This window comes from Hyperoodon ampullatus (genome assembly GCF_949752795.1).
Source record: "Hyperoodon ampullatus genome assembly, chromosome: 7".
NCBI classification, from domain to species: Eukaryota; Metazoa; Chordata; class Mammalia; order Artiodactyla; family Ziphiidae; genus Hyperoodon; species Hyperoodon ampullatus.
In genome coordinates this window covers 28771342-28793598 of record NC_136920.1, presented here as the reverse complement: position 1 = coordinate 28793598, position 22257 = coordinate 28771342, and the positions used below count along the sequence as shown (strand labels likewise).

The 22257-nt window shown below is 36.4% G+C and overlaps 1 protein-coding gene across 4 annotated transcripts in view; it reads left to right on the top strand.

Annotated features, from left to right (window-relative positions):
• The window catches only part of QSER1 (glutamine and serine rich 1), a gene marked incomplete at its 3' end in the record, with an annotated part of 73903 nt that overhangs the window by 31567 nt on the left and 20079 nt on the right, over window positions 1–22257 (top strand). For 3 of the 4 annotated variants that reach the window (XM_079708706.1, XM_079708707.1, XM_079708705.1), the window contains exons 2-4: window positions 1144–1256; window positions 1657–1818; window positions 5038–8736. In XM_079708706.1, coding sequence (XP_079564832.1) covers window positions 1144–1256; window positions 1657–1818; window positions 5038–8736 — 3974 coding nt within the window. The remainder of the gene's footprint in view (window positions 1–1143; window positions 1257–1656; window positions 1819–5037; window positions 8737–22257) is intronic. The other variant, XM_079708708.1, reaches the window with a different exon arrangement.

Sequence of the window (22257 nt, the reverse complement as noted above, 5' to 3'; positions counted from 1 at the left end):
ATTATGTACTTCTCATGAAGTAGCAATCAGACAAATCCAGAATTTGGGATAGCTTACATTCAACTGACTTGGATTCCTCAAAATAAAAAGTCCATGTCCATGGAGTCAAGGCAAAAGGGGTTTGGCATTAGAGGCAGAGTGGAGGCACTGTTCTAAATGTAAAGAGACATAACCAACTGTAATTGTTGAATTTTGATTGCATCCTACAGAGAGCTTTAAAATATCAAACATTTTGACAACAATTGAGGAAAATTGGAATGTGACCTCTGTATTACATGTTATAATGACAGTGTTGAATTTCTTCAAGTCTAATAATGATACTTGGTTATACAGCTGAATGTCCTATTCCTAGGAGATGCAACTGAATTATTTAAGGATACAGTTTCATGATGTCCACAAGTTATTTTCAAGTAGATTAAAAGAAAGGAGTATATATGTCTGTATAAATATAAAACAAATATAACAAAATGTTACCAGTTGTTGAAACTTAAGTGATGGGTATACAGGTTATTCATTGTACTGTTTCAGTTTTTTTGGGGTTTAAAATATTCAGAATAAAAATCAAGGGGAGAAAAATATCTTGTTCTGAATTACTCTCAAGATGTATAAGCTTGAAATTTTCTAGGAGAGTTATTGGGAAATAGTGTTAATTTTCAATTCATTTGAACTGTCTACTATATTCCAGAGACTGTTAGAATTAGAGGGACTTTAGAGATTATCCTATCTGGGTCCCTTATTCATACAGGTGAGGAAATAAGTCCAACAGTAATAGAGTCACTTATTGAAATCACATGGTAAGCCAGTGGTAAGCCATGGTAAGCACTTGGACAGTGAATTCAGCTCTCCTATTTTCCAGGATATTGTTCTTCCCAATGTACCATGTTACCTCTTCCAGTAAAAGGACTTTGTTGTAGGTAAAGTTGAACTAAGAAAAATACTCTGTATTATTTTTCTTCCCAGTGTATCTTCAATATGTTCCCCCGCATTTTGACAGTATTGTCAGACTGTGTTTGATCTCTTGATCTGTAGGTCAGGAATTTAGTCAAAGACTTATGCTACTTTTGATAATTGCTCTCCTAGAAATTTTTTGATCATCTGGTTTGAGCTCTGTGTTTTTTGTCATTTATTTTTATCATCCTCTAGTTTAAGCTATGAAGAAGGACATCCTTCTCACTCTGAAACAGATCTCCTTCAGAGACAGACTTTTGCAGCCTCTCATCAGCTTCCTGGATATGCTGCCACACCTCAGCCAACCGGTAAAAATTCTCTTATGAAATATACCACAAATCTGGGTACATTTAGTGAATAAGAAGAAAAATCAATTTTCACATGTTGGGTTATGAAAGTATACAGAACATAACAGTCTCATGGGAAATGTTAAAATGAAAATGAGATTAAAAGCTTTGTCTTTTACTGCTAGGGAATATCTGTATAACTAATTAGTAGGGAGATCTTTTTTTCATGCATCTCTGTAGATTTTAAGTTATAATTATGCTTGAGCAAATTAATATTTGTTGCTATTCATAATAAAACAGTTTAGGGTTGTAGAACTTCTGGCCTCAAATGTCAGAGATTCCTTTTAAAAATAGGATCCGGAGTATCATTTTATATTAACATATATTTTTACTTTGGGATACATTTTATCTTCAAATGTAGGTCTTTCTGGAATATTTGATACTAGTGTGAACAATGCCAGCACTAACACTAAAGAATCTTCAGTGATGAATTTTCTCTCTGCTGTTGAATCCCGAACTGCTCAGGCTGCTTCTTCAGGAACTACTCTTTTACCACAATTCAGGGCCCCATCCTGGCAGACAGGTGATTCTTTGTTTTCAGAATTTTTAAGTCCTTTAAAAATATGGATAAAATTTCACTTTTGATAGTCTTGTCATTATAGTAGTGTGGCTGAGAGTGATGTTAATTATTGATTTTCCAGTGAACTTTAAAACCTGGAATTTTTCACTATTTTAAGGTGGACAAAATTCAAGAAATTGTTACTAGCAGAAATTCGGTTTTAGCACTCTGATGAAAACTAGCAAGTTGAAGAAGGTAGGTAATTGTTAAAGATAAATCCTAGATATAAAGTTTTTATCTAGCAATTTAAGTAGTTACTTGTTTACTTGAGAGGAGGAAACGTTAAATTTTTTTTTCCTATTTCACCTTTATAGAGGTGTAATTGACATATAAAACTGTAAGATAGTTAAGGTGTACATTGTGGTGATTTGATATACATTTACATTGTGAAAGAATCCCCACATCTGGTTAATTAACACAGCTATCACTTCACATATTTATCTTTTGTGGGGGGCGGTTGGTGAAAGATTAAATTTCATTTCTTTTAGTGACTTTGGGCTGGATAGGTGTGGTATAGTAAAAAAAAAAATCTTGGAACTGATTTCATCATTAGAGTTATGTAAAGTTATCCTTAACTGAACAGAGTAAGTCAATCTTTAATAAAAGCCATTCCAAGTTGATATATTATGTACTTTTCTTTTTAAATTTTATTTATTAATTTTTATTTTTGGCTGCGTTGGGTCTTCGTTGCTGTGCACGGGCTTTTTCTCTAGTTGGGGTGAGCGGGGCTACTCTTTGTTGCGGTGCGCGGGCTTCTCATTGTGGTGGCTTCTCTTGTTGCGGAGCACGGGCTCCAGGTGTGTGGGCTTCAGTAGTTGCGGCACACAGGCTTAGTTGCTCTGCGGCATGTGGGATTTTCCCCAGACCAGGGCTCGAACCTATGTCCCCTACACTGGCAGGCGGATTCTCAACCACTGCACCATCAGGGAAGTCCTATTATGTAGTAGTTCTCTATTTTATTTTTCTTATTTCATTTTTCAGCTGTTCCCCCCCCCCAATTGTTTGTATATATTTTTATTTTTTGCAGGATGATGGAAAGGTTAGTTTTTTTTAAGGTTTCATTTTAAAGAATATATTTTTAAGTAATAGCTATAGGAAATAATATTTTACATTCTGATATAAACTCCATCAATAGAGCTTCTCAGTATGTCTTAGAAACATTTTTCTGCTTCCAAAGAAACAAAATTTTACTGTGAAATAAAACAATATTAAAAAACACAATAGGGGACTTCCCTGGTGGTCCAGTGGTTAAGAATCCGCCTTCCAATGCAGGGGATGCAGGTTCAATCCCTGCTTGGGTAACTAAGCCCACACGCCGCATCTAGAGAGCCCACGGGCCACAACTGGTGAGCCTGCACGCTCTGGAGCCCACATGCCACAACTAGAGAGAAGCCCATGCGCCACAACAAAAGATCCCATGTGCTACAACGAAGATCCCGCGTGCTGCAACTAAGACCCAGTGCAGCCAAATAAATAAATATTAACAAAATAAAACTACACAATAGCTTTATTTTTTGCTTCCTGGAATAATTTTACATTACATGTATTGAGTTAGACTTTCTATCTCAGTTTCTATAATTACATTATTTTAAACATTAATTCTAAGCGCTATTTATTCCTTCAAGAGTAGCTAGATATTTTCTGTCCTTGTAACGGTAAACCTTTTTCTTTCTGCATTGCGAGGCTTGTGGGATCTCAGTTTCCTGACCAGGGATTGAACCTGGGCCCCAGCAGTGAAAGTGCCGAGTCCTAACCACTGGACCGCCAGGAAATTCCCACTTTTTTGACATTTAATGGAAAGAGTTGAAAGAAGAATATTTTTGAAAAGGACCAGAGAATCTTTTTTCCCCAATTTTTCCAAAATGAAAAAGAATTTTTTTTAATGGAAATTCACTAAAAAATATGTAAACAGACTTAGAGAATGAACTTATGGTTACCAGGGGGGAAGAGTAGAGGGGAGGGATAGACTTGGAGTTTGGGATTGACATGTACACACTGCTATATTTAAAATAGATAACCAACAAGGACCTACTGTACAGCAAAGGGAATGCTGCTCAATGTTCTGTAATAACCTAAATAGGAACAGAATTTGAAAAAGAATAGCTATATGTATATATATAACTGAATCATTTTGTTGTACACCTGAAACTAACACAACATTGTTAATCAGTGGTGCTCCAATATAAGATAAAAATTTTTTAATGTAAACAATAAAAAGGTGTATAAAATGGAAAGTGATAGTTCCTAATTACAGTCCCCCTTTTTAGAGAAGAGTTAACAGTTTGGTATTTACTCTTCTTTAATATCTTTGTACATCAAAACTTTTTTTGTATATCCACCTAAGCAATGTTTATAGCATCAGTATTATTAGGATATGCCATAATTATTTTACCAGTTTCCTGTTGATGGATATTTAGGTTGTTTCTACCTGTTATTCACAATAACTATAATGAATATCTTGTTTGAATCTTTGTGTCCACTTATTTCCATAGGGTAGATTTCTAGAAATGGAACTTTTGGATTGCATGCATATAACATGTTTTTACTTTTGTTGTATGTGGCAAGAATGCTGTCCTGAAATGTTAATACTCTCTTCTTGACAGTGCTTTATTAATTTCTGATCAGCTTTTTTTGATAAGCATGCATCTATTGTTATGAGAAGTTGTTCATAGGAAGTCAAAACTTGAAATGCAAGGAATTTAAAAAATGCATTTATTTTGATAAAAGAAACTTTGCACTATTAATCTCACTATTATTTTCAGATTTATTATGTTAAATGTAGGCAATTCAGTTTCAGTTTTAATGTTATGAACATTTTAGTTTGTCCATTGGTATTTTGTATTGGGATTTCATGGGAAATTAATCATTAGAGATTATGTACATTTTCACTGTTAATTATCAAATGACCTTATCTGACTATATATATGTATAATCTCATATTTATGTAACAATCATACATATGAATTGCTGATACCTTTGTAATTTTGTTCCTGCCTTATGAAAGCTAGCTATTTTGAAATGTGTTTTTGAAAATTTATGTGCAGAACTAATTTGTCAGGCTTTTCAGTTTTAAAGAGATTTTGATGGATTGAAGGTTATATAAGTTTTATAAGTCTGTATTATGAAAGCAGATATAAGTGTTTGTGCTGTAACTGCATGAGCATACTTGTTTTCTTTTCATAGGTATGCATTCCTCAGCAGCAACTGAGCTGTTTGTTACTGGACCTTTGCCAACCACTGGAGCACTTCCACCCTCTGCCCTCTCTGCTTATCAGCATCCCACCACCTTCAGCAATAGAAACTTTGCCACCACCTCACCTTTGGTGCTTCAGGATTCAACTTTTAACACTACATCAAATGGAATTTTAAATCCTCATGATCCTTTGCTGCAAATCAAGACTTCCCAGGGAACTGTTCCAACCGCTTTGGCATTTGAGCGCCTGGGCAGTTCTGCGATAAGTAACAGCATACCACCTCAGTCTTCAACATACCGCTCAGCTCAAGAGTCTGCACCCCATCTTTTACAACCTCAGTTTAGTTTGTTGCCTTCAGCACTTGGAGGAGCCCAGCAAACTCCTCAAGCCTACGGTTCAACTCTCTTTACTAGTTCTACTGCTTCCATTGAAAGAGCTCTTCTTCGAGAATGTAGTGTTATTAAACACCATCAGCGGCCTTCAGGTACCCAGTCTATTCAGGCACAACTGACTGGTTCACAGCATTCCTTACACAGTTATCTATCAAATGCAAGTGTGGTTAATTTTCAGGAAACAAGCAGGCAGTCATCTTTATCCTGTAACCCAATTGGAGATTCTACTCAGGTGAGCAATGGAGGATTGCAACAGAAGACCTCCCAGGTCTCAGTGGAACTTGCTCAGTCCTATTCATCTGCAATTCCATCATCAGGGTATCCTCCTTCTACTACAAAAGTAAAAAGCTGTTCTACAAAACAACCACTAACATCAGCCAAGTCCCCCAAACCTCAAAGTATAATTCCTCCTGTGCAAACACTAAGCTATTCCAAACCTTTACATAACCAGAGTTCTGTAATATCAGGCCAAGCACAAATTTATTCTACAGCGCAGCTACCAAGCCTTTTATCAGTTAGTCAGTCTCAAAATTATGGTTTAGTACAGCCACATAATGTGCCATCTATTGTTCATTCACATGTTTATAGGTCCAGCAAAGTTGAGAAGTTGCCATCCTTATATAAAACATTGACTTTTTCTGGGTCATCTCAGACTATAACTTCTGAAAATCCAATACTTAATTATTCTTCTGATCAGCAAGAGGTATTATCTTCAGTTACAAATGAGAATTACCCTGCTCAAACAAGAGATCTATCTTCAGTTAGCCAGTCTCAGAGTTACTCATCTGGTCACTCTCAGGGTTTATCACCAGTTAGTCAGACACAGGTTAGTTACTCATCTCAGTCACAAGTTTTGTCAGTTGTTAGTCCTTCAGAAAGCTATGCTTCAGGGCAGTCCCTAACATTAACAGCCCCTTCTCTTTCTTATTCTTCTGCCTCTCGGGCTCAGAATATGCCAGATTCTAGCCCAACTCAGAATTATATTTCTATGCATTCTTCCCAAAATGCTCAAACTCAAGGGTCATCATCTCCCCAGTCCCAAAAGTTTTTGCCTGTTGTCCAGTCATCATCTTTTGCATCCTCTACTCATTGTCAGACATTACAGAATAACATACCTTCCCCTGATCCAAAGTCTTACGCTGAAAGAAAACTTGACTCAAACGTGTATACATCTTCAAAGCAAGAGGATGATTTTCCAATGCAAGAGTTACAGGTATTACAGCCGCAAGTATCTCTTGAGTCATCAACCCAAAGGCTATCTGATGGGGAAATTAATGTTCCAGAATCAGCTTATAAGGTGTCAAAGACAGATGACAGATATTCCCAGAGCATCATCAGAAGTAATTCCCATCTTGAAGATCAAGTTGTTGGGATTGTTCTACAAGAGTCAAAAAAAGAAGAAAACATAGTTGGTTCAGTGGCACAGCTTAACCAACAAGTTGGCCAAGTCAATAATGCAGCAACCCTTGATATAAAGAAGACAACTAATTTAATGCGAACTCCACAAATAAGGTTGAATACTAAAGACCTAAACCAGCAGCATTCTCTTATACAGAAGGTACATGAAGCCAAGGTCCAGGAGCAGCATGATCAAATAATTAATGCCTCATCTCAGATTCAAATTCCAAATAATGCTTTAGGGCATGGCCATCAGGCATCTCTTCCTAATACACAGGTCCTTTTAGATTCTGCCTGTGATTTACAAATTCTTCAGCAGTCAATACTACAGGCCGGTTTAGGACAAGTAAAGGCATCTCTACAAGTACAGCGTGTTCAAAGTCCTCAACAAATAGTACATCCTTTCCTTCAAATGGATGGTCATATTATTCAGAGCAATGGCGATCATTCTCAGCAACAACTCCATCCTCAAAATTCTGAAATTATGAAAATGGACCTCTCTGAGTCTTCAAAACCATTACAACAACATCTAACAACAAAGGGCCATTTTAGTGAAACAAATCAACATGATTCAAAGAATCATTTTGTTTCTCTTGGATCAATATGTTTCCCAGAGGCAATGCTCCTCAGTGATGAAAGAAATATTTTATCAAATGTAGATGATATCTTAGCAGCTACAGCAGCAGCTTGTGGGGTCACACCTCCTGATTTTTCCAAGTCAACTTCAAATGAAACCATTCCTGCTGTTGAAGATGGTGATTCTAAATCTCATTTTCAGCAATCATTAGATGTCGGGCATGTGACGTCAGATTTTAACTCCATAGCAGCTACAGTAGGAAAGCCACCGAATATAAATGATATTTCCTTAAATGGAAATCAAGTTACTGTAAACCTTTCACCAGTACCTACTCTTCAGTCAAAGATGACTCTTGATCAACAGCACATTGAAACACCTGGTCAAAATAAAGCTTCTAAAGTAACTTCACCAGTGGTTGGGCCAGGTCATGAAGTCCAGGAGCAAAGTTCTGGCCCATTCAAGAAACAGTCTGCTACCAATCATGAACCTGAAGAAGATAGCGAAGTACCTGTTGATAGTACATTAAATAATAACAGAAATCAAGAGTTTGTTTCTAGTAGTAGAAGTATAAGTGGAGAGAGTGCTACATCGGAGAGTGAATTCACTTTAGGGGGTGATGACAGTGGTGTGTCAATGAACCCAACTAGGAGTACACTTGCACTGTTGGCCATGGCCCAACCTGGGGAGCCAATCAGTGTCAAGATTGAAGAGGAAAGCCAAGATTTAATGCATTTTAACCTTCAGAAGAAGAAAACTAAAGGGAAAGGGCAAACTAGAGAGGAAGACAACAGTAATCAAAAACAGCTGAAAAGACCTGCCCAAGGCAAACGCCAGAATCCAAGGGGAACAGAGATATATTTGCCGTATACTCCCCCTTCCTCGGAAAGCTGCCATGATGGTTATCAGCATCAAGAAAAAATGAGACAGAAGATCAAAGAAGTAGAGGAAAAACAGCCAGAAGTCAAAACCGGATTCATTGCCTCTTTCTTAGATTTTCTGAAATCTGGGCCCAAGCAGCAGTTTTCCACTCTTGCTGTACGAATGCCTAACAGGACTAGACGACCAGGAACCCAGACTGTTCGTACATTTTGTCCCCCACCACTTCCAAAGACTGCATCTGCAACACCCACACCTTTAGTGTCTGAAACTGGGGGTAACAGTCCGTCAGAAAAAGCTGAGAACGAACTTAAAAACTCGGAACATTTATCTTCACTTTCTTCTGATGAAGATGATCCTGGAGTATGCAGTCGTGATATTTATAAAAGCACCTCTACCACCTTAAATACTTCGGATGCCACTTCTGATAAAAAGAAGAAAACAGGTAAAGTTTTAAAATTTAGAGTCATAATTACGGCTTTCCACTTTAATTTTTCTGGCTCTATACCAAGTTTTATGCTTTCTTAGCTTGAAGCAGGTCTGCATTTTTCAGGACAAAATGCATAGGTAGGTATCTTGGAGACTTATTTTTTTAAATGTTCCTTGCCTATAGGAAAGTTCTGGGTTTTAGGCTGAGTAGTTCTGGTTTTTCTCAGCTTTTTACCACATGCAACATAATTTACATAGTGCACTATCCAGACTTTTCTAACCTGAGACATCTTGAAGTGGCTCATGGATATGAGGCATTGTATTGAGGGCCATGTTGTTATATAAACTGGCATATTTTCTTGGTATGCTGATTTTACCTAAAGATTAACATTTTACTATTAAATATGGTTATTTTATGTGCAGCATGCAGATTAATATAATTAAGTTAAAACTTTAAAAATTTTGTGCTGGTTCCAAAGTATATGCCCAAATCCTTGGGTGTGTGTTTCACTTTACTCTGTAGTTAAGGGAACATTTCGAGGAACTGTTTTGAGAAGCACTGCCTTATGTAAATGATTGACAAGTAGTATAAAAGTTACTATTTTAAAGAGCATGCTGGGCTTCCTTGGTGGTGCAGTGGTTAGGAATCCGCCTGCCAATGCAGGAGACACGAGTTCGAGCCCTGGTCCGGGAGGACCCCACATGCTGCAGAGTGACTGGGCCCGTGTGCTACAACTACTGAGCCTGCACTCTAGAGCCCATGAGCCACAACTACTGAGCCTGTGAGCAACAACTACTAAAGCCCGCGCGCCTAGAGCCCATGCTTCACAACAAGAGAAGCCACCGCAATGAAAAGCCTGTGCACTGCAACGCAGAGTAGCCCCCAGTCGCCACAACTAGAGAAAGCCTGTGCACAGCAACAAAGACCCAACAGCCAAAAATAAATAAAAATAAAATAAATAAATTTGGAAAAAAAAAAAGCTTTAAAAAAAAATCATGCTAAGGAAAAATGTACTTATAACAATAAAATAGCTACCACCTCTGTGCCAGGAACTATTAGCACTGCTGTAAGATGTGCTTTGTTATCTCCAATATACAGGTGATATAACAGACTAAATGAATTTTCCAGGTCCATACAGTCAGTAAATGGCAGAGCTGAAATCCAGACTCAGGTTTATCTGGTTCTAGAACCTGTATTCCTGCCTACCTCTTTTTTTTTTTTTTTTTAAATTAATTAATTAATTAATTAATTTTTTGGCTGCGTTGGGTCTTTGTTGCTGCACGTGGGCTTTTCTCTAGTTGCGGTGAGCGTGGGCTACACTTCGTTGCAGTGCATGGGCTTCTCATTGCGGTGGCTTGTCTTTGTTGTGGAGCACACCTGTGCAGGCTTCAGTAGTTGTGGCACATGGCCTCAGTAGTTGTGGCTCACGGGCTCTAGAGCGCAGGCTCAGTGGTGGTGGCGCGCGGGCTTAGTCGCCCCATGGCATGTGGGATCTTCCCAGACCAGGACTTGAACCCGTGTTCCCTGCATTGGCAGGTGGATTCTTAACCACTGCACCACCAGGGAAGCCCCTGCCTATCTCTTTTGTATGAATAGAGTGGTGCTTTATGAGTAAAACCTTGTTTTGTGATGTACTTTTCAGCTTCTCTCCAGATTTGAGACTACCTTTTTAACTACTAGAGTAATATGAAACAGCTGGTATCCCAAATATTCTATCAGCATAAATTTCTGCTAAAACATTTGTAAAGAATTCTCATTTTGTTATACAAGGAAATTAGCATAATGGAAAATCATTGTTAGAGTCAAAACATTATAGATGTGGCTAATCCTAGTAAGGTTTTACACTCTATTCCCCCAATTCAGAGTTCTTTGCTATTACTGTTATATTCCCTCCTATGTTCCTAGAGCAAACATTTTATAATCTCTGTTATAAAACATGAATCTAGAACTAGTTTCTTCCAGGCAACAGTTATTATCTCATTTTTAGTTAAAAATCACCACCATCAACCCAATCCTTACTAATAGGTCTTTGAAGTTCTCCCTTTACCATCCCCATTGCCTCCTCATCTGTGAGAACTCATCATCTCTTGCTTGGACTATTGCAACAGACTTCTCATTAGAATCCTTCCCATCAGTCTCTACACCAGTCCATCCTCCACATTGTCATCACACTTTATAAAAAAGGAAAACCATTTGTTACTTCTCTGCTTTGAAATGCTTCTTGTTGCTCCATGGGAAAAAATTTAAATAATGTGTAAAAATTCTCCCTTTCCATGTTTCACTCTTGCTCCACCCTTTCCACTTCCCCTCTTCTGTGACAACTGAATTTCTCATTGTTCCTTGGACCTGTGAGCCCCTGTCACAATTGTGCTCCTTTGGGGCAGGTTTTTCTCTACCTAGGTCTTCCTCTTGATTTTTTAGCCCAGCAGACACTTGGTTATCTTTGAAGACCATCTTCAAAGTCACTTTGTGGAAGTTACTCCTGGCAGGATTAGTGCTCAATCCTCTAAATTCCCACAGCCCTTAAATATTTCTGAAGGGCAGAAGTTTTAAATTGCAGCAAGTTCTAGTTTATCCATTTTTCCTTCTATGGTTTGTGCTTTTTGTATCCTAAGAAATCTTCGCCTAGCCCATAGTCACAAAAATTTTCTCCTGTTTTCTTCTAGGAATTTTAGTTTTGCATTTTACATTTAAGTCTAGGGTCCCTTTTGATTTTTTTTTTGGTATAAGATATGTGATATGGGTTGAAGTTAATTTTTTTGCACATAGAAGTCTAGCTTTTCCAACACATTTGTTGAAAAGACAGTTCTTTCTCCGTTGGGTGCTTTTTGCACCTTTGTCAAAAATTAATTGTATGAATTCATATTTGTGTGAATCTATTTCTGGACTCTCAGTTCTGTCACATTGATCTATGTGTTTATGCTTTCACCAGTACCACACTGTCTTAATTGCTATAGCTTTACAGTAAATCTTGAATGAAATAAGGCAGTGTGAGTCTTCCAAATTTGTTCTTTTTCAAAATTGTTTTGCCTATTCTAGTTCCTTTCCTTTTCCATTCAAATGTGCAAGTCAGCTGTTGGTATCTACAAAAAAATCCTTCTGGGATTTTCATTTCCTTGAATCTGTGGCAATTTGAGGAACACTAAACTGTTAACAATATATTGAGCCTTAATTCATGCACACATTTGATTTCTCTCACTAGTCTTGTGTAGTTTTGGGCATATAGATCCTGCTTTGTTAGATTTATTCTTAAGTTTTTTGGGGTGCTATTTATTGTAAGTGACACTTTCTAAAATTTTCAGATTCCAATTATGCATTAGTAGATTATAAAAATAGTTATTTTTTATATGTTGATCTTAAATCCACACAACTGATTTATTTTAAGATTTTTTTAATGGGAATTCCCTGGCGGTCTAGTGGTTGGGACTCCACAATTCCACTGCAGGGGGCACAGGTTCGATCTCTGGTTGGGGAACTAAGATCCCATAAGCCATGTGGCATGGCCAAAAAAAAAAAAAATGGTTTTTAAAAATTAGATTCCATAGGATTTTCTATGTAGAAAATGATGTCATCTGCAAATAAGGATAGTTTTATTTCTTCTTTTCCAGTCTAATGCCTTTTTCATTCCTGTCTTAATATACAGGACTTCCTAAACAATGTTTAATAAGAGTGCTGAGTGTGGACATCCTGAACATGTTCTTGATCTTTGGGAGAAAGAAATCCATCTTTCACCATTAACTATGATGTTCACTGTAGATTTTTGTAGATGCCTTTTTTTATTGCATTAAAGAAGTTCCTTATGTTTTATAGTTTGCCAACAGTTTTTATAATGAATGGAGGTTGAGTTTTGCCAAATGCTTTTTCTTCATCTATTTAAATGATCATGTAGTTTTCTTCTGTAGTCTGTCAGTATGGTGAACGAATTACATTGATTGTTAAATATATCTGTGGCCTTGCATTCTCTGGATAAACTCCACTGACTGATATATTATCTCATTTATACATTGATGGATTCAGTTTTCTAATTTTTTTGCATCTGTGTTCACAATGAATATTAGTCTGTAGTATTATTTTTGTAATGCCTTTGTCTGGTTTTGGTATCTGGTTATTGCTGACCTCATAAGTGAGTTGGGGAGTATTCCCTCTTCTCTATTTTCTGCAAGAGATTGGGTAGTATTGTTTCTTCCCCAAATGTTTGGTTGAATTTGCTAGTGAAACCATCTGGACCTGGAGTTTTCTATGAATTAAATTTCTCTGACAGAACTATTCAACTAGTCTGTTTCTTCTTGACTGTGTTTTGTATCTTTGAAGGAATTGGTCCATTTCATTAAGTTGTCAAATTTATGAATATAGAGTTGTTAGTAGCATTTCCTTGTTATCTTTTTAATTTCTGTAGGTCTTGTCATGATTCCCACTCTTACAGTCTTTTTTTAAAAAATAAAATATGGCCTTTTAAAAAAAAAATTATTTATTTATTTTTGGCTGCACTGGGTCTTTGTTGGTGCACATGGGCTTTCTCTAGTTGCAGTGAGTGGGGGGCTACTCTTCATTGCGGTGCGTGGGCTTCTCATTGTGGTGGCTTCTCGTGTTGTGGAGCACGGGCTCTAGGCACGCGGGCTTCGGTAGTTGTGGCACGCAGGCTCAGTAGTTGTAGCGCATGGGTCCCACTCTTACAGTCTTGATGTTGGTCATTTGTGTCTTCTCTCTTCATCTTCGTTAGTCTGGATAGGAGTTTATTAATTTTATTGATTTCTTCAAAAGACCAGCTTTTAGTTTCATTGATTTTTCTCCTTTGTTGACAATTTCACTGATGTCTGCTATTTTCATTAATTCCTTTTTCTGTTTGATTTTGGTTTATTATGCGCTAGTATTTTTTTTTCTAGTTTCATATGGTAGAAGCCTAAATTGCTGATTTCAGACCTCTGTTATTTTCTGCTTTAAGCATTTAATGTTACAAACTTCTCTCTAAGGCCTGCTTTAGCTATATCCCACAGATTTTATTTTTATTATTTTTATTTTCTTTTGTTCTAAAAGTTTTTTGTTTTTTTTTTTGCGGTACGTGGGCTTGTCACTGCTGTGGCCTCTCCCGTTGCGGAGCACAGGCTCCGGATGCGCAGGCTCAGCGGCCATGGCGCACGCATCCAGCTGCTCCGCGGCATGTGGGATCCTCCCAGACCGGGGAACGAACCCGTGTCCCCTGCATTGGCAGGCGGACTCTCAACCACTGCGCCACCAGGGAAGCCCTGTTCTAAAAGTTTTTAAAATTCCATTTGGTGCATTCTTTTTGATCTATGAGTTATTTAGAATCATATTTTAAGATATTCAAGTATTTGGGAATTTTCCAGACATCTGTCCTTTATTGATTTCTACTTTGTGTAAGTTCAATTCTTTAAAATTTTTAAGGTTAGCTTTATAGCCCAGAATATGGTTGATCTTGATAAATGTTCCAGTGCACTTTAAAAGAATGTGTATTCTGCTGTTGTGTGGATTGTTGTTTAAATGTCAATTAGATCAAGTTGGTTGTTAGTGCTGTTCAGATTCTTCTCCTTGCTGATTATCTGTTTACTTGTTCTGTCAATTACTGCGAGAGGATTTCCAAAGCTTCCAAGTATGCTTGTAGATTTGTCTGTTTTGCTTTTCATTTCTATCTGTTATTGCTTTGTGTATTTTGACCTCTGTTTTTAGATATGTACACAGTTAGGATTGTTAAGTCTTAGCGAATTGACCCTTTTATCAGTATATAATATCCTTCTTTATCCTTGGTAATAATCTTTATTCTGAAGTCTACTTTGTAATCAGTGTAGCCACTCCAGGTTTCTTTTGATGAATTGCATGTATATCTTTTTCCATCCTTTACCTTTAACCTATCTGTGACATTATATTTAATGTGGGTATTTTGTAGACAGTATATAGTTCAATTTTGTCTTTTTAAAAAAAACTCTAATCTCATAATCTCTGTCTTTCAGCTAGTATGTTTAGACCATTTACATTTAATGTAATTATTGATATAGTTCAATCTTCCATTTTATCCTTTTCTGTTTCCCCCCTTTTTTGTTCCTGTCTCCTCTTTCCTATCTTCAAAAAAAAAATTATTTGAACTTTTTACTATTTTATTTTTAAATTTATCTTTTTTTTTGGCTGTATCTTTTGTATTATGTTTTTAGTGGTTGACATAGTGATTACAATCCACTTAGTTAATATTTTTGCTACTTAAAATGTAAAAACCTAAAAACCATAGAGATCTCTTTACCCTTGCCCTTATGTTATATATATTTGTCCTATATATTACCTCTACATATATTGAAAACCCTGATAGAGAAGTAATTTTTGCTTTCAACAGTCATATATATTCTAAATAACTTAACAGGAGCAAAATAGTCTATTATATTTACCCAGATATTTATAATTGCTGTTGCACTTCCTTTATTCCTGCTGTTCCAGGTTTCCCTCTGGTATCATTTCCTTTCAACACAAAGAAGTTTTCCATTTTTAAGAATTTTTCTTTGATTTTCAGGATTGTAATTATTTGTCTGAATAAGGTTTATCCTGTCTGGAGTTCATTGAGCTTTTTGAATCTGTAAAATGTATATCTTTTTCCAAATAGAGAAGTTTGGGGGCGTTATTTTTTTCTGCACCAATCTCTTTCTCTCCTATGGGACTCCAATGACATAAATGTAAAATATTTTTATATTGTTACTCAGGTTCCTGAGGTTCTGTTTATTTCTTTTTCAATCTTTTTTCCCCCTCTGTTCTTCAAATTGTATAATTTCTATTGGTCTGTCTTCAAGTTCATTGACTTTTTTGCCTTCCCAATTCTGCTACTGAGCCTATCCAGTGAATTTTTTATTTCAGATATTTTTTTCAATTTAAAATTTATATTTGGTTCTTTTTTCTAGTTCCAGTGTCTCTGCTGAGAACTTACATATTTCCATTCATTTTCAAAAGTATGTTCACCTTATCTCAGGGAGCATGGTTATGATAGCTGCCTTCAAGTCTTTGATAATTTTAACATCTGAGTCACCTTAGAGTGGCATCTGCCAATTATCTTTTCCCTTTGAAGATTGGTCACATTTTTCTGGTTCTTAATATATTGAGCAGTCTTGGATTATATCCTGGACATTTTGAGTACAATACTGTAAGACTCTGGGTTCTATTAAAATCCTCTGCAGAATGTTGATTTGTTTTGTTTTAGCAAGCAGTCAGACCATAAGTTCTGTCTCATCTTTGAGTGATGGTCTGAAGTTAGTTGAGTTTTCAAAGCCTTTGCTCTGGTGCTTTGGATCTGTCGGAGCAGTTAGTCTGGAACTTGAGTGGATGGTAGACTGTTATAGTTTAGATCTCAAAGACTTTGCTATACTAGTTTGGGTGTATTCTGCATATGTGCAGTTTAGGCATGAAACTAAGATTTGTGTGGGTTCATGCACAAAATTAGAGGACACCACTCTCCAGTTCTCTCTTCCCTGGGAATTTCCCCTACATGCCCAGCTCTCAGGGTTCCCTTTCCCAGACATTTGGCTAGAAAGCTGGAATTTTCCTTGGATTTTTTTTAGCTGCTTATGCTTTAACACAATTCTGTACAACTAGGACTGCCCTTGCGGCAGCACACTGAGAGAAGAGAAAAAAGGACAGGGAATCCTCCTACATGTTTTTCCCCAACTTTATTGAGATATAATCGACATACAACATTTTCTACTCTCTTCATGCCATAGGAGCCCATGCCCCATCCAGGTGCCTCTGGTACACCAAAAAGACAGGTCTTCTGTTTGGGTTTAAGATGTCAGGTTTACTGCCTTTGCGTTGCAGCTCTGTGACCTGGGTTGCCCTTGGGGCAGGGCTGGGAGAGAGAAAGAGAAGAAAAAAGAAATGACAGTGGCCCCCCACATTCTTCCTTTGCATGGGGCTCCTTTCCCCACTCCTCTGTCCAGAAAGACAGATTTTCTTGGAGTTTTTGTTGTCTGTGTCCTGTACAGTTCTGCATAAGGGCCACCCTCTAGTCAATGCTAGGTGGTAAGAGAGGAAGGAAAGTGAAGAAACACCTCTATACAAAGATTATTTCAGTTTGGGCTTCCCGCCCCAGTCTGCCTGCAGTTACTAACTTTGCAGAGTCTTCAGGTAGTTGCATTTTATGTTTTGTCCAGAGTTTTTATTTGTAATAGGTTGGTCTAGTGGACTTAACTTCATCTTGGTTGGCACCAGAAGCCTTTCATGAATTTTAAAATATTTATTGTCTTACAGGTTACAGTCGTTATTTCTGATGCTCAAACTGTCCTGTAATGGGCCAGTAGGGGCCCCTTCAATGTTTTGAGATTTTGATTGTGATTACATTGAATTCATAAATTAATTTTAAGGGAGAATTGTTATCTTTACAATATTGTCTTCTCATCCACTTATGGAATGTAGTGTTTTTCTACTTATTCAGATCTTATTTTATGTCTTTTAATATCATTTTTTTCCAGATAGATATTCTATATTATACTATCTAAAAAATACTAGTTTTACTAGTATTTTAAATATAATTTTCCCCATAGTGTTCTCTCATTGGTTACTGATAATATATGGCAATGATTGATTTTTGTGTCTCCATCGTGTGTTTGTTGAATTTCTATTTTAACAGTTTTTCCACCTGATTCTCTTGCACTCTTAAGTAGATGATTATATCTTCTAAAAATAATGGTAATTTATCTGTTTCTTTTTTTTTTTTTTTTTTTTTTGGTAACTTATCTTATTGGCTCAGGCCTCTGTTGTTTAATAGTAGCAATGATAGCAAGCATGCTGGCCTCCTTCTTGATATTTAGTAAAATATGTAGTGTTTGACTATGAAATATATTTGTCAGTTTCTAGTATACCATACTCTTTAAGAAGATATCCTTATGTTTTGAAGTTCTTAAGATTATTTTAAAATTAACAATGAGCATTGAATTTTGTCAGATGCCTTTTTGAGCTGGTTCTGATAAATCTGCTTTCTTTTACCCCCACATTCATCTATTACTTGATTTCTTAATGCTAAACCTCTTTTTAAAAATTTCTACTGTGAACTCTGCTTGGTCATGATGAATTGCTTTAGTCCACTGTAAGATTTAAGTTGCTAGTATTTTATTTGGGATTTTTACACCTAGATTCATAAGTGAAGTGAATGTATAGTATTTTTTGTCTTAATCTTGTTCACTTTTGTATTCAGGAATATGCTGACCTTACAAATTGAATTAGGAAAGTTTTTATATTTGTTTAAATTTGAAAAAGCTTATTTTATATAATTGGGATTTCTAAGAATATATCTGGGACTTTCTCATTTTTTCCTGTAAGTTTGATCTATCTGGGCCAATTTAAGAATGGCATATTTTCTAGTAAAATCATCTCTTTCATTTAGATTTTAAAATTTGTTATAAAGTTGTACATACTGTTACCTCATAAGTTTGTAGTCTCCTCTGTTTCTGTAGGTATGTTCTCTTTCTTGTTCCAAGTGATTATTTGAATCTTTTTCCTTATCAATCTATGGAAGATTTGCCTATTTAATGGTTCTTTTCAAAGAACCAATGTACTTTTCTTTTTTTTTTTTTTTTGCTCTTATCATTTTTTACTCACTTTTTCTTAATTTCTGCTTCTATCAGTTCTTTTTCCCTATCTTCTCTGGATTGAATATTCTCTTTCTGGCTAGTTTGTTATTTGTTTGCTGTCTAATGAATGGCATTAAAGTTGTACGTTTCCTTTTTTTTTCACCACACTCTGGCTCTATCCCTCTGGTTTCAACTTTTAATGCTCTCACTGTCCTTTCTAAATGATTTGTCATTTCATTTGATTTCCTTTTAACCCAAGAGTTATTAAGAATAGTGGGGTTTGCCTGTTTCCCAGTAGATTTTTGGTTTTTTGGTTGTTTTTGATATTCCTTTAATACTAACTTATGGCCCTGTTGTATTGTGGTCAAAGGAATATGGCTTAAGTAATGTCTACATTTTGAAATTTGTGGAAATTTTGTTAGTAGCTTGGTAAATGGTCAATTTTTATAAATATCCCATGAGTACCAGGTGCTAATAGATTTTATTTGTAATATTGTTCAAGTCCTTTATATCTTTTTATCTTTTGTGTAATGTAATAAATGATATTAGGTTATTTAACAAAATGTATATGTACATGTTGCAAGTAAATGATATGTCTGGAATTTCCCTTAAACTATCCCAGCAAATAGAAAAGAGGTGGGCTTCCCTGGTGGTGCAGTGGTTGAGAGTCCGCCTGCCGATGCAGGGGACACGGGTTTGTGCCCCGGTCCGGGAAGATACCACATGCCACGGAGCGGCTGGGCCCGTGAGCCATGGCCACTGAGCCTGCGCGTCCGGAGCCTGTGTGCCACAACGGGAGAGGCCACAACAGTGAGAGGCCCGCGTACAGCAAAAAAAAAAATAATAATACATATATATAAAAGAGGTGACAGAAAGATAAATTTATCAAAACGTTTGTGGTTGTTACAGTTGGGTTATGGTATGTGAGGGTTTGTATACTCTACTTTTATGTACGTTTTAAATCTTTAATAAAAAGGTTTTTTTAAATCCTCCCTATCCTTATTTGTTTTTAGATTGCTTCATCTGTTGGTTACTGAAAAGGGTGTGTTAAAGTATCCAACTATGTTTTATTGTTTTTCTATTACTGTGTAGTTGATGTTTTGAACCCATGTAATTGGGTGTTTGAAATTTTACTACAGTTAAATTCCCTTTTATCATAATAAAATCTCTCTTTTTCACATTTAATTTCCCATTTCGGTTTTTAATATTACCATACTAATCTTATTGTTATTGTTAGCATTTTTAGTATATTTTCCATATCTCTTCTTTCAGAACATTTTTTCTTGTGAGATATAACTCACAATGGAAATATGATACACATAAGCAAAACACACAGAAAATTCCCATAAATTTGAAAATGCAGATATTAGTTAAGACATATTCCCTGACCACAATGCAGTAATTTCATAAAAGAATAGCAGAAAGGAAAAAATAGACAAATAAAAGTAAGTTTTTCTTTCTAAAACTTCTAAATAACTTCTAAATAACTCATGGCTTTAAAAGGAAACCAAAGCTGAAATGACAACTCACTTAGGACAGTGGAGCATTATATTTTGGAACCAAGGGGATGTGCCAGGAATGTGTGGGGCAAAGGATAAAATTTATGGTGTTAAATGCTACTCATTAGAAAGCAAGAAGTTCAAAAATAAATTGAGTGTTAAAGTAAATCCAGCTCATAATCTGTAGAACTAACCACTGTCTGAGTTGGATGGTAATCACTTCCTTGCTTTTCTTTTATAAATTTTACCACCTGTGTATGTATCCCTGTACTTTTGTTTGGCTCATTTTAAAACTTCTCATAAAGAGCATCATACAGTATTGATAAGTTTTCCTTCCACTAACTTGGAAGCTATTCTTTTTATAAAATATTTCCTTAACTTTTTATTATGGAAATTTCAAACATAAAGTTACAAAGATTGGTATAATTAAACCGATCTATGAATCACTCAGTTTCAGTAATCATCAATACGTGGTCAGTCTTATTTCATTCTTATCTTTACCTACCCTCTCACCCCCCCGATGATTTTGATGCAATATTTCTGTTCTTTACCTGGAGATAATAGGGATTACAATATGCACTTTCACTTTCTCAAAATCTATTAGTATCTTACTCTCCTCCTGAATAACATAAAGACTCTGAACACTAAAACTCCATTTTACCCCCTCCTAACTTTAATGTTACCATGTATTTTAATATTTGCGTTTTTTCTTTCTGGCCACGCCATGTGGCTTGTGGGATCTTAGTTCCCCAACCAGGAATCAAACCCTGTCTCCCGGCAGTAGAGGTGTGGAGTCCTAACCATTGGACCACCAGGAATTCCCCCACGTATTTTAATTCTATCCTGTTTTCTAATACTCAACAAGAAATAGTGTATTAAATAATCAGTGTTTGCTTAGGTTTATTTGTGTATTTACCATATTGCCCTCCATTCTTTCTTGCACCTCACATCTCCTTGGGATGACAAGCTTATGACTAAAGCATGTCCCTTACAGTTTCCTTTTCTGAGGGTCTGCTGGTGGCCGTTATCTGTTTTTGTTCATAGATAGCTATGTGATTTGTTTTGCCATGTAACTTAGAGTGTATTTTCAAAATTCAGTGACATTGCTATAACAAAATTCCTTTTATTTCTTCATTCATCCATTATTTATAAGAACAATGTTTCCCAGTTCCTTTATCAATAAAAATGAAGGACAGAAATAAAATTGGTTGTAAAACCTATCTCAATAAGTAATATTCACCCATGAGTCCACCTATCTCAATAAGTAATATTACCCATGAGTCCATAAACGGGTAAGTTTTAAATGCCACATCCACTCAAAAGAAGCATTCTTTTTACATTTACATTTGTTTTCCATTAACTTTGAAAAAATATTAATTCAGATCTACGGTATTATAATGTATTATAAGTATTATAACGTTAGAAGTGTTTAATATATAGAGCCTTCCGGTCACAAGACATAAAAAATTGATTTCCATTTATATACATTTTTGAGGCAGAAAGTATGATGTATAGTTATAGTAGCATAAAAATATATTACATCAGGATAAAATTCTATAATCTAATCTTGAATGATTAGATTATTTTCCCATTGTTATTGAGATACGATTGATGTACAAACTGTATAAGTTCAAGATACACAGCACAGTGACTTGATACTTAGATTATTCATTTGTATTTCCTCAACAGGCCTCTCCCTTTGATTGGGAGGAGTCATATAAATGTATGAGGATAGTTTTAATTTGGGATACAGATCAGGTAGGCTGGCTGGTGACAGCTATTAGACCACCCCCCCAGCCCCTCCTCCCCCCTAATTAGCTAGAATAAGGGAGAGATGTACTCTAGTTGCCAAGCACTGTAGTTCACTCATTTCCCTTGCCTATCTGCTTTTCCATTTTCTTCTGTGTTTCATAGGTCTGGATTTGTGTTGGGCTCTGCTTTGATTCCTTCTCAACCCCTCCTGTAGGCAGGTAGAGTTCACTTTCTTCAGGGAACAGTTTTTCCATTTTGGCCTGTGATCAAGCCACCCCTGCTGCCTACAGCTCAGCATAAGCAAGGGGATCACTGCCCTTCCTGTTTTATTTACTTATTATTGTATATGTTATTATTTTAGTTCATCAGCACTACTCAAAATTACCGCTGCAGTGCTACATGTTCTTTATATTTGTTTCTCAGCCTGGAGCTTCTCTATCAGCTCTAGGCTTCAAAGTTCTTTTTTAACAGCTTTGTTAAATTATAATTCACATATCATAACATCCACCCATTTAAAGTGTACAATTCAGGGCTTCCCTGGTGGCGCAGTGGTTGAGAGTCCGCCTGCCAATGCAGGGGACACAGGTTCGTGCCCCGGTCTGGGAAGATCCCACATGCTGCGGAGCGGCTGGGCCCGTGAGCCATGGACGCTGAGCCTGCATGTCCGGAGCCTGTGCTCCAAAAAACGGGAGAGGCCACAACAGTGAGAGGCCCGCATACCACACACACAC